Source organism: Zingiber officinale, chromosome 7B (assembly GCF_018446385.1).
Source record: "Zingiber officinale cultivar Zhangliang chromosome 7B, Zo_v1.1, whole genome shotgun sequence".
NCBI classification, from domain to species: domain Eukaryota; kingdom Viridiplantae; phylum Streptophyta; class Magnoliopsida; order Zingiberales; family Zingiberaceae; genus Zingiber; species Zingiber officinale.
Window position 1 is genome coordinate 23,943,939 of NC_055999.1, and position 11,898 is coordinate 23,955,836.

At 40.8% G+C, this 11,898-nt stretch overlaps 3 protein-coding genes across 5 annotated transcripts; 2 read left to right on the plus strand and 1 right to left on the minus strand.

Moving 5' to 3' along the window:
* Positions 1 to 1,081: 1,081 nt before the first annotated feature.
* LOC122005559 (F-box protein At1g47056-like) lies at positions 1,082 to 2,922 on the plus strand. The gene has a single exon (XM_042560636.1). The coding sequence runs from the start codon at positions 1,180 to 1,182 to the stop codon at positions 2,659 to 2,661; it is 1,482 nt and encodes a 493-aa protein (XP_042416570.1). The 5' UTR covers positions 1,082 to 1,179; the 3' UTR covers positions 2,662 to 2,922.
* A 4,113-nt stretch (positions 2,923 to 7,035) lies between these two features.
* LOC122005560 (probable beta-1,4-xylosyltransferase IRX14) lies at positions 7,036 to 8,880 on the plus strand. Its single transcript, XM_042560637.1, has 3 exons — positions 7,036 to 8,014; positions 8,108 to 8,641; positions 8,745 to 8,880. The coding sequence occupies exons 1-3, from the start codon at positions 7,248 to 7,250 to the stop codon at positions 8,845 to 8,847; spliced, it is 1,404 nt and encodes a 467-aa protein (XP_042416571.1). The 5' UTR covers positions 7,036 to 7,247; the 3' UTR covers positions 8,848 to 8,880.
* On the minus strand, positions 8,717 to 10,748 carry LOC122005561. 3 transcript variants are annotated; one of them, XM_042560639.1, is made up of 7 exons: positions 10,662 to 10,748; positions 10,490 to 10,591; positions 10,276 to 10,408; positions 9,873 to 9,976; positions 9,490 to 9,634; positions 9,279 to 9,398; positions 8,717 to 9,208 (listed from the first exon to the last, which is right to left on the minus strand). In XM_042560639.1, exons 2-7 carry the CDS (start codon positions 10,528 to 10,530, stop codon positions 8,900 to 8,902), a joined length of 852 nt encoding a protein of 283 aa, XP_042416573.1. In that variant the 5' UTR covers positions 10,531 to 10,591; positions 10,662 to 10,748; the 3' UTR covers positions 8,717 to 8,899. The 3 variants fall into 3 exon arrangements, with proteins under 3 accessions (XP_042416573.1, XP_042416574.1, XP_042416572.1); XM_042560640.1 differs by having other exon boundaries at positions 10,490 to 10,572; positions 10,654 to 10,729; XM_042560638.1 differs by having other exon boundaries at positions 10,490 to 10,747.
* Between the last annotated feature and the right edge of the window lie 1,150 nt (positions 10,749 to 11,898).

The window sequence follows — 11,898 nt, forward strand, 5'->3', positions numbered from 1 at the left end:
ACTGATGAACCACAAATTAAAATTTTCGAACACATTCATGTCAAAAAATTACTATTATCAATGTATTAGATTAAATTGATGTTTGAGTACATGGATATAATCAGGAGAAGTAAACGAACACATAGGAGTCATTTTATATCAATCCGAGATTTTTCAGTCATCAATCAGTTTTGTCCAAAATCGACTGATGGACCACAAATTGAATTTTCAAACACATTAATGTTTAAAAAATCACTGCTATTAATATATTAGATCAAATTGATATTTGAAACATGAATATAATCAGGAGAACTCACCGAATACATATAAACTAATTTCATATCAATTCGAGGTCATTTGATCTATCAATTAATTTTACTCGAAATTTCAGTACAAATAGAAATCGATTTGACTAGTGTTAAAAATCAATCGACTGATTTTTTATCAATCGATTAATTAGGGATAAAATAGAAAGTGGATATGTAATTTGATAATTTTAAGACTAGCCTATGATATTTGATAATTTTGAAAATTTAATTACGTGATTCGGTAAAAAGAAATTAAATGAATAGAAAAGAAATAAAGTGAAGAGAAAATACTTCGGCCTACTGGGCCACTAAAATCCATGACAGACGACCAGTAGACTTGACACCTGTAAGGATAATCTATCGCTATGCGCCTATAGTCGGTGTATCTGTATGAACCTCCCTTCATATCCATGGGGCCGGCACTAGGAGAACCGCTAAGATAACGAATCTACTTTTTTGTAAGGACAATCTATCTAGGTGGATTTCAAAAAATTAATGACTGTAATTAATTAAGAAATTACTGAGTCACTAAAATTAAATAATTAAGTTTGTGGAAGACAAATCTAAATATTGAGATCAAAGAGTTGAGTTTGCAAAAAATTTGAGACGCACTTTACCTTTTGGATTCACGTTTTTTCTTAATTAGTCATTGATTTACTTAATAAGGCATGTGATTAACTCGTTTTAATTGCTTTTCAAAATGTATAAAACTAATTGCCTTTTAATTCACGCAAAAGAAAAGGAACCGATATTTTACGTTTTAGTCCCTCTAATGTGACTATTTTATTGATAGTCAACGGGACGGAAATAGAGCAAAGAAAGAAAAGAGTGGAGGCCTTTTCTTTCTCCACCATCGTCACCGCCCTCCTCCGCCATTCTTGTTGCCGCCGAAATGGGCGGCGATCCTCCCCGCGACCGTACGTTGGACCTCCCCGACGACTGCCTCGCGATCGTATTCCATCTCCTCGGAGCTGGCGACCGCAAAAGCTGTTCCCTCGTCTGTCGCCGCTGGCTCGAGGTCGAGGCTCACAGCCGCCGCAGGCTTGCCCTCGATGCCCGCTCCTCCCTCATCGAAGCTCTTCCCTCTCTTATCGACCGCTTCGATGCCGTCTCCAGCCTCTCCCTTCGCTGCGACCGCCGATCCGACAGCATCGGCGATGACGCCCTCGAACTCATCGCCCGCAGCTGGCCTTCCCTTACCCGGATCAAGCTGCGAGCTTGTCGACGCGTCACGGATCTCGGTATGGATGTCCTCGCCGACGGCTGCCCTTCCCTCCGCCGCCTCTCTTGCGCTTCCTGCTCCTTCGGAGCCGCCGGCCTCGACGCGATCCTCCAGGGCTGTCCCCGCCTCGAAGATCTATCAATCAAGCGCTTGCGAGGCCTATCCAACCCTCCACACCAGGTTGTCCGCCTCGCAGTCGCCTCATCTGCCCTTCGCTCCATCTGCCTCAAGGAACTCTACAACGGTCAGTGCTTTGACCCGCTCATCGCCGGCTCCCCCAACCTCAGAATCCTCAAAATCATCCGATGCACCGGCGTATGGGATTCCCTCCTCGAGGTGATTGCCGTAAAGGTTCCACATATCGCTGAGATCCACCTCGAGAAGATCCAGGTCAGCGACCAAGGCCTTTTTGCCCTCTCCTCCTGCCTGGGCCTGGAGGTTCTCCGCCTCGTCAAAACCCCTGAATGCACCGACGCCGGTGTCATCGCCATTGCCAACAAGTGCCGTCACCTACGCAAGATCCACATTGATGGCTGGAGGATGAATCGGATCGGAGATTACGGCCTCATGGCCATCGCCAAAGGCTGCCCTGAGCTGCAGGAGCTCGTCCTGATTGGGGTTAACCCGACACTACAGAGCGTGGAGCTCATTGCGAGCAGCTGCCGTGATCTTGAGCGCCTCGCGCTATGTGGTTGTGAAACCATTGGCGACGCTGAGGTTGCTTGTATTGCCACCAAGTGCACAGCCATGAGGAAGCTTTGCATCAAAGGCTGCCCGGTGACAGACTGTGGATTGGAGGCCCTTGCCGAGGGGTGCCCCAATTTGATAAAGATTAAACTGAAGAGGTGCAACGGAGTGACGCGCGAGGGCTTGGATTGGTTATTGGCAGCCCGGGGAGCACCGTTTGTTGTCATCTGGGACGCAATTGAGTTGCAGGAACCGGATGCGAGCACGAGCGAGAACGGGATGCCGGAAAGTGTGAATGAGGAAGCTTCTTCTCTCACAGAACAAATCATGACATTGGATCTTCCTTCAAGCAGTAATGATAGATCTTCACTGATAAAGTCAAGAATGAGGAGCATCTTAGCATCTGCCGTCCGAAATTTGTCAAGTGCAGGTGATGATTCTCATCTTCGTGAAGCTGGAGTATAGTGAAGCTGGAGTATAATTTGTTGTTTGTGAACCTTCTCTGATGAAGTCAACAATGAGGAGCCTTTAACATCCGCTGCCCTGAAATGGCCAAGTGCAAAGTATAATTTGTTTTTTATGCTGTTCTATGGTATGTATTCTGCTTAAACTACTTGCTGCTAATGTTTATATGTACATATTTCTGCTCTAATGATTTATAAGCACATTCTGTTAAAAGTTTATACTGTCATGAGTTCAGTTCCCTCAATATGCATTTACCAAGAACTTCGTATTGTTTCTGATGATTAGTGCTTCTTCAATAAAAAAGAAACTAGGACTTCATAATCTTGCATTTGTCATTGGACTAAATAAAATTGCAAACCAAAGTCTACCACTTAATTAATAAAACCCATTTGAGATTGTTATTATGTTAGGATAATACTTTCTGGGAAGAAGGTGCAATGTGACATTGATTCATATCTTTAACACTGCTAATGGATGCATAACCAATGAAGTAACTTAACTTATTTCAATGTTAGTTGCTGAATTGGCATTTAAATTTTTTGATAGAAATATTGCTGAGATACACATCAAGAATTTAGACACTCTGTACTGGTTGTCAAGGATTATTAGTATTCTCAACTTTCTTCATCCTAGCTTGGGAATGGTATCGGCGGATGTTAGTCCCAACTATTTGGGACTAACACTGCTAACTGATTTGATAATACTTTCCAGTTGAATCATGCTCATATTTTCTTTTTACTTATTCATGACTTGCTATATTTAAAACTATTATTCTTTCTACTACACATACATATTTCCGAACCATTCTGGAGAATATATCTGCAGTTAATGAATATCTACTGATGTAGTTCCTATTATTTATCTCTTTATTTCCAGCCTCTCGCACCTATATTTACCATTTTGTAGATATTTACCCTGTTCTAACGATAACTAGGGATCCTAAGTTGTGAAAAATAAAAGAAGAGAAAATTGTTCTGATTCCCTATACATTTAGTGCTACCAGAAAGATAATTAGTTCATTTATTTTCTCTACAAGGAAGAGGATGGAAAGTGATAGAAAGATACAAGATTCATATATAATTTTGGGAATCTTTCTCTTCATTCCCTTATATCTTCCATCTAACTAATCGAACCCCAGTGTTAAGCTTTGGGGGAAGGATAACTTTAACACTGCTATAGGGAAGTGCAATATGGAACAGAATTATGATCAATCTTTTGTTAGCAACTCGTGCTGTCGAAGTCCTGGACCAAGGCATAAGCACTAAATTGAATCCTACTAGAATTGCATAGCTCTATGCAAACAAAATAGTACAAAGTTTAAACTATGAAATTTGGAAGCCATATACTTTACAGTAGTGATTCCTATGTTCCTACGCCTGAAAAAGTAGAATGCCAAAGAACATGAACAGATATAGATAAAAGGAATTGGATGAACAAGCTCTGAGCCTCTTGTTCTCATCAAAATTGATCACTATAGATAATATTGTGGACCACCATACTTGGTGATCGTTGGATATCATAAGCCACCAACCATTCACCATCGTTGACTGTTGATTATGGGTGATGAACATGAACTCCTCTCCTCTGGCAAGTCTCTCCACATGAGCCTGTGCATTGTCTGACTGCACATGGCTACTTGGTTTCTCCTCTTTGCATCGTCTGAGGTGTTTTGTAAATTGAAGATTCCAAAAGGGCAAATGCCTCCTTTCAAAAATGTCATATGGACAAAATTTTGAACTAAATATGTGACTTGGAAGTTTGATTTAAAATTGTTTGAATTTGCTATAGAGGAAACTTTGAAGTTGTTTTTGATTCAACTTCGATTTTGTTCGAGGAAATTGGCTGTTCGAAAGTTGTAGGATTACTTTGTTGAATTTGATTTCGGCAAAATGTATTATTCTGTTGTGCCATTTGATAGTTAAAATAGATAGCGTTGACAGTATAGAGGTTGCACATTCATTAGGTTTAATCTTTCAGTAACACACAATTAGGATAATTTTAATCAAAACTACTACACTTAATAGTATTTTTTGATGAAAAAATAGGATGAAATATAGTCTTATTTTTTTATAATAACAAATAGTTTTTTTTTTTTGTCTTTTTCTTTTTCTCCATGAACAACTAAACATATAAAAAAAAACCAGACAATAAATATCAATTCATTGTATCTCATTATTCTCACTAGTAGTTAGTTGCGTTATGAATCTATCATTCATTGTAGCTTAACACCTCCACCAGTGGGTTTTCCTTTCTTTTTCGTCACATTTACACAAATTTAATATTCAACCTAATCGATCTTTAATTCTTTACCAATATCCAGCCATTTTACTTTATTGGCTGAATTATTTATTTAATTATTACACCGTCGGAGTCAAAAGAGTATTATAGAATCTAGCCCCATGTCTTTTTTTTTTCTTTTTTCTTTTCTGTAAAAAACAATAGTTGCTGGCCAATTATTTTATTTTTATTACAGATTTATGTATTAAATTAATAGCTATTCTATGATTATGACTAATGATAAACATTATTATGAGTGAAAATTTATTAGTCTTGTGGAGCCAGAATTATAATCTACTCATCACTAAATTTAATTTATGGATTTAAGATTGATTGGCTGTTTAAGGTGATCGAATGAACAATTACATATATAAAAACATTGCCCACGAGCTAAACGCATATAAGCTAACATCTTCTTCCGCCCTTAGTCTCTAGATCGTGCATTGTATGGTAGTAACCCATGGAGTACAGATCTATTGGACCAAAAAAAATGATCCAGGGACGTGTCACTCATATTTATGGTCGGATGATCGCGATCCAACTGTAAATTGTTGGGATCCCTTCCTAGGTTCACCGTCCCCATCATATTATAATTTTTTTTCGGAGCGGATGACCGGAGGCCTCCTGTGATGGATAAATGGCCAGGTTACTGGACGTCGAGCGAGGGTGTCCTCCGAGCGGCCTCCGGCCGCCCGCTCTGAATAAAAATTATAATATGATGGGGACGGTGAACCCAGGAAGGGATCGCAACAATTTATGGTTGAATCACAATCACGATCCGACCATAAATACAAATGATATATCCTCTGAATTATAAAAAATGGTCCAAAAAAATCTTATGTCCAACCCATGAGAGGTCGGGCCTTTAACCAAAATAAAATTTATGCCACCAAATTTCAAACATTCTGTTTTATTTTGTCTTATAAAAAAAATCAGGCATAGGATGAAATTCTTGACTAAATGAATCATAAATGTACATACATCTCATGCAAAAGAATGGGAATTTTTTTTTTTTTTTTTTTTTTTGACTATTTTTAAGATAATCGATACAGCCTTAATGAAGTTTTTTATGGACCATCAAAATAAATTAAGAACACATAATGACTAACTTGAAATCTTTATGGATATTTAAATGATACTCTGAATATCCACTACATGCAATTTATGCTATTAAATATTAAAAGGACATTTCTCATTTTATTATTAAAAAGGTATGATAAATTAAAAATATATATATGAAACCAATAACTAAGCTAATATTGTCATTCTAATTAATATTAAAATAATTTTAACCATAATTATTTTAACAATATTCAAACAGTTTTAATATATAAGCGTTAATAAAAAATATTCTACAACAATATTTACCAGTATTTATTTAAATTATTTAGAGCAATTACGCTGAAACTGCCCTAAGTAATAATAATTTTTATCCAATATTAAAAAATGCTTACTAAAATTATTTTTATGTAAAATTCTTATAATAATATTGAACTAGTCAAATAAATAAATAATTTAAGAAGAAAATTTATTAGAGAAGGATAACAACTTAATTTAACTTTTAATTAGAAATACTTAAAATTTTAAATTGATTTAGCACGACACCAACTGTTGGATCAAATAATATACTAAAGCGGTACCCAGATTATGGGGCAATAATAAGCACATATCATCCGGCCAGTGTTTAAATCTCAAAAAGCGTAAGAAATTCATAAATTACTTTTGATAGGGTTTTCAAATTTATCTTTTAGAAATAATCCGATAGTAAGATATAAATATGTGTATATATTAAAGCGATCAAAAGCATCACCAACTTTTATGGTTGAGTTATTGATATGACAACTAAGGAAAGGATGCAAGGGTACGCCCAACTTTCTTGCCCCCGAGGACCTAAGTTTTTACTCTAAAAACTTTTGATATTTTATAATACAATTTTTGAATATCATAAATTCAGATTAAAACATTTAGGTTTGTATTCATTAAATTCAACTATGTAAAAAAATAATAAATAATATACTCCATAATTCAAGATTTTATATAGTTTTGTCTGAAATCTGAAGAAAAAAAAATCCTGCGTTTGGTTGAAACATGAGGAAGACAGGAACCTTGACAATGACTGCGAATGAAAAGCTTCCAATTCGGCGCCGTCACTTTCTTCCGCCAAATGTAATGAATGATTCTGGTGCCTCTGTTTCTTCCTCCTCGATTAATTACTCCACCACAAACCTCCTTAAAATCCAGCTCTGTTTACCGAAGCAGCGAAGGGTTGGAGTAGAAGAGGATTAGTTTGAAGAGATCAGGGCGAAAATATGAAGTTGTCTTTGCTCCATAACCAGCCAAATCGCCGCAGCAGTTACCGCCATCAGGATTCAGGACTTGGAGGAGGCGGCGGCGGCGGCTCAGACTCAGCTTCCCCGTCCGAGAGCGTCCTCCGTTCCCCTACCGCCTCGTTCTGGATCGTCCTCCATGCCTTCTGCTGCGTCATCAGTCTCTTCCTCGGATTCAACTTCTCTCGTCTCGTCTTCGTCCTCCTCTTTTCTCCCTCTGTTTACAACACATCCGCCCCCGTCGTCCACACCACTACTACGACCCAGACGCCCTCTCTCTCGCTTGCCTTGCCTCCGCCTTCGCTTCCTCTGCCGGCAGAGGCGTCGCAGAACGAGACGAAGAGCCGCGTCGCGGTGGGGCGGCACGGGATCCGCATCCGACCGTGGGCGCACCCGGACGCGGAGGAGACCATGCGGGCGCACTGGATCATCGAGCGCGTGCAGCGGGAGCAGCGGCTGCAGGACGGCGTGCGGAGTCCCCAGCCGCTCATCGTCGTCACGCCCACCTACGTCCGTACCTGCCAAACGCTCCACCTCACCGGCCTCCTCCACACGCTCCTCCTCGTTCCCTTCCCCCTCACCTGGATCGTCGTCGAGGCTGCCCCCGCCGGTCGCCGATCCAATGACACAGCGGCCTTCCTAGCCCGCTCCGGCCTCCATTACCTCCACGTTCACTTCCCCGATCCAATGCCGGAAGACTCACGCTTCCGGCGGATCACCGAATCCCGCATGCGGCTCCACTCCCTCAGGTGAATTAATTCTCCCTCCAAATAATCAAAATTGGATTTTGATCGGGAAATGAATATAAAAATTGGATCTTTATTCCGCTTTTTATGAAACAGAATGGTGAGAGACCGGGGAATGGACGGCGTCGTGGTGTTCGCTGACGACAGCAATGTGCACAGCATGGAGCTGTTCGACGAGGCGCAGAGAGTGAAATGGATGGGCGCCATCTCCATGGGAATCCTCACGCTCAGCGCCGGGCTATCAGGCACGACGCCCGAGGATCGCCACTCCCCTGTGCCAATCAACGGCCCGGCTTGCAACTCCTCCGGCCATTTGGTCGGATGGCACACCTACAACCCCCTGCCCAACACTGGCGCCACCTTCATCGGCGCCGGCAAGACCGTGCTGCCGGCGAAGATGGAGTGGGCGGGGTTCGTGCTGAACTCGAAGCTGCTGCGGAGAGAGGCTGAGGGGAAGCCCACTTGGGTGAGGAACCTCGACGACGTGGGCAGGAAGGGAGAGGACATCGACAGCCCGCTGTGTCTCTTGGAAGATGCCTCCTTCATAGAGCCGTTGGGAAATTGCGGAAAGAAGGTCCTCCTGTGGTGGCTCCGCTCCGAGGCTCGCCATGACAGCAAGTTCCCAACAGGGTACGTGCCACATGCCCTCCTTGTTTAGAGAGCAGATAATGTGGAAGATGTTCGTTATCATTTCAGAAACTCAACTGTTAAATTTGCGTCTTTTAAATTTCAGATGGACAATAGAGCCGGTTCTGGAAACGACTGTTAGCAACGAAGACACAAGCAACGATATGTCGACATGGACCAGACACGTCTCTCAAGATCCAAACTGGTGAATAATAATAATAATAACTACCAAATGGCACCATGGCATGGTTGCTTTGTACTTCAAGTGTTCCTTGAAGCAGCAAGCCGCGCAGCCAACTGAAAGTAATCTGGCATGTTGCGAAGCACTCGACCACCATTAGGATTCAATAGCTCAGGCATCAGCATTGAAGTAGCCCGAGCAGGCGTCTTAATTTCAGCTGAAACAACATGAGTGTCTTTGGGATCTGCTTCTATTTGCTCTTTTCGTGCAATGCTTGCAGGATTTGAAGGATATCTTTCTATGGACCAAACCTTTTCTTTGGTTCCAACCTGAACTGGTGAGGCTTCATTGTTTCTAGTATCTGGATGAGTAGCTTTCCCCGGCGTCGCCTGCAGAAATAGTTAAGGTTTCGCTTATAACTCAAGAAAATATCAACAGTATAGTTTCAGAATATTTTACACTTGATAGGTGCTCAAATCTCTTAGAATCCCATCTCACGGAGAACTCTTCCGCAATACTTTGCATCAGCTGCAACTTCTTTTCTTTTGAAAATGACTTCTCTTGAATTTTATCAACAAACTGGAAACAAAATGAATGAATATTAGAGAAAGAAAGAAAGAGAAATTAATTGATATGTTTTTCGGAAGAAATAATGGCGAAGAACTAACACCTCAGCATTTATAGATGAGTCCATTGAACTCCCATATCTATCATTAAACACACGCCTAAGATCACGCAACTCAGGTAAATCAAAAAATCTTGCAGCAGCAAATATTAGAGTTGCTATAGCTTCCATGGCTTCTCGAGGACATTCCCTAGAAGAAGAAATATGAAAAATGCATTTAGTAATCTAAATCGAAAGTCCTAGCGAGTACTTCGACTTCCATGTAAGTACACTAAACTGGACAATGAACTTTCTAGTTCAAAGGAGAGCAAAATTCCTAAGAAAAGGAATATGAACTCATCTAGTAGATCGAGCGAACTTTATTAGTTATTGCAACTCATATAGCAACCTTTGGAGTTTTACAGCGGAAAGTACGACAGTTCTAATACCTCTGCTTCTTCAGGTCTGGAAGATGGTTCAAGATGTATAAACAGTGCTGATCGATTATGTCATAGCATGATGTGTGGTTTATCTCTACCATGAGAGCATCAATCTGTGTCAAGAAGCAAAAGAAGAAACAATCTCAACGATGTTTTTCAAAACTTACAAAAAGGGTTAGAAAATGTAATGCAGTGTAACTCAGTACAAATTGATGATTGGAACAATATCGGTTTCACTATGCGGAAATGTTAAACACAAATCTTCCACTTTGAAAATGCTTAGAAAAAGATCTTTCAAGGAGATCTAAAACGAAAAGAGATCAAGGGATGGGAGAATCCTAGCGTTTATCCCATTAAAGAAAAGAAAAAGGTGATTTTTGACAGTTTATCGAAGGCGAAGAGAAAATCTCACTCTTCCATATGCGTTGGCTTCGTGGCCGGCGGCGATGAGGTCAGCGACGTCCTTCTTGAGCCACCACACCGTGGCCTGCTTCTTATTGCGGATCGGCACAACCCTCGTCCTTATGTTCTTCGCCGAGTGCTTGCTGCAGCCCGATCCATCCATCCGTGATCTCCACCACCATTAACAAAATCTCCAAATTTTTACCAGAAACGCAAATTCTTACCATTTTCTGAAGAATTTTCCGCCTAGAAGTCCACACAACATCGTTCTTCTTCACCTCGCCCTCCAATGTCTGCCTCCCTCCCTCTGCTTTTCACGGCTACTGCTGTCAAAAGCGCAAGAACAGATAGAAAGAGGGATGTAGATAACGAGTAGAAAGGAGGCTACTTGCACACCCACAAACACGCAATGGTGGTAATGGCAGTGGCGGTGAGCTGTGGAAGACGAGAAGACGGAGAACGCAGTGAAGAACACGAGCCAGCTGAAACTTTTCGATATTTATGTTTTTTTGTTATTCGGCAACTTAAATGAAGTCAAGTCAAGTCAAGTCAACTGTACTAATTTATTGAATTTATATTTAAATTCAGGAACGGTATTTAAGATCGCGGGAGGAGGAATTTATTACATTTACGTGGTTGGATGCGCGAGCAAAATACAATCATATCCTCATTTCAGGGCGGATTGTCCCATGCGATCTTTCAAGGTAAATGGAGAATTTCGTCTAGTAGGCTTTCAGAATCGATTCCATAATTTATTATAGTAAATATGACATGAATATATCAATTGTCCCAGTAATTGGGGGCGGTTAGATGTATAATCTGTTATCAATGGCACACTCTATCGTAATTGGAAGAAGATTTTAAATTGAAGAAAAAGATGGAAACTTGGCAAGCCTTCCTGTGTATATTAGAGAGAGTAAATGAAACATTAGAATGAGAATCAGAGAGGAGGTTCTTGGTGTATACATATCGATACTTAAATCAGTAGCCGAGCGAAAGTGGAGAAGACCGATAATAGTATGCGTGTGTGCTTATAATGTGAAGCGTACCTGGCCAATGGAGAGGACCTCTTTTATACTGTCCCTCATAACCTCCATAATAATGAGATGACAAGGAATATCTGATGCCAAAATATGTCGGGTAATCGAAGATGTACAGTCTGAAAATGCACAGTTATCCTTTGAGGAATCTTCCATTACATGTATATGTATAGTCTTTTATAACTTTCGCAATAAATGAGGTGGTTGAGAATGTCTGATGTCAAGTACTGGCAGATGTATAGTCACCCTCATAGGAAGGTTCCATCGTAGGTATATGATGTAGTAGTGAAATATTCCTGGATAAGTAGCTATTATTCTCTGATAGACTATTATGATTCCTTGACAATGTTGTTCCCTGGAGGCAGTCTAACCGAACCTATATTTGTTCGGTTGTATGATGAGAGACTAGCACATTAGAAGTGGGGACATAAGTCCCGAAGGTCCGACTGGCACCACAACCGATCGACCATATGATGCGTGCCTTGGCGCTATAAGTTCGACTAGATCTAGGGCCGACTGGTTGTATGTTAAGAGTTGTGTTGTCAGGTTGACTGACTGTATGTCAAGTGCCTTGGCTCTATAAGTCTGACCAT

Excerpts from the sequence above, each read along its gene's own strand:
- LOC122005559 (XM_042560636.1), top strand. The coding sequence starts at position 1,180 with ATGGGCGGCGATCCTCCCCGCGACCGTACGTTGGACCTCCCCGACGAC.
- LOC122005560 (XM_042560637.1), top strand. The coding sequence starts at position 7,248 with ATGAAGTTGTCTTTGCTCCATAACCAGCCAAATCGCCGCAGCAGTTAC. Across the intron at positions 8,015-8,107 it reads ATGCGGCTCCACTCCCTCAG|AATGGTGAGAGACCGGGGAA; the intron begins GTGAATTAATTC and ends TTTATGAAACAG. Across the intron at positions 8,642-8,744 it reads GACAGCAAGTTCCCAACAGG|ATGGACAATAGAGCCGGTTC; the intron begins GTACGTGCCACA and ends TTTAAATTTCAG.
- LOC122005561 (XM_042560639.1), bottom strand. The coding sequence starts at position 10,530 with ATGTTGTGTGGACTTCTAGGCGGAAAATTCTTCAGAAAATG. Across the intron at positions 9,399-9,489 it reads ACTCATCTATAAATGCTGAG|TTTGTTGATAAAATTCAAGA; the intron begins GTGTTAGTTCTT and ends TTTTGTTTCCAG. Across the intron at positions 9,209-9,278 it reads GATTTGAGCACCTATCAAGT|GCGACGCCGGGGAAAGCTAC; the intron begins GTAAAATATTCT and ends CTATTTCTGCAG.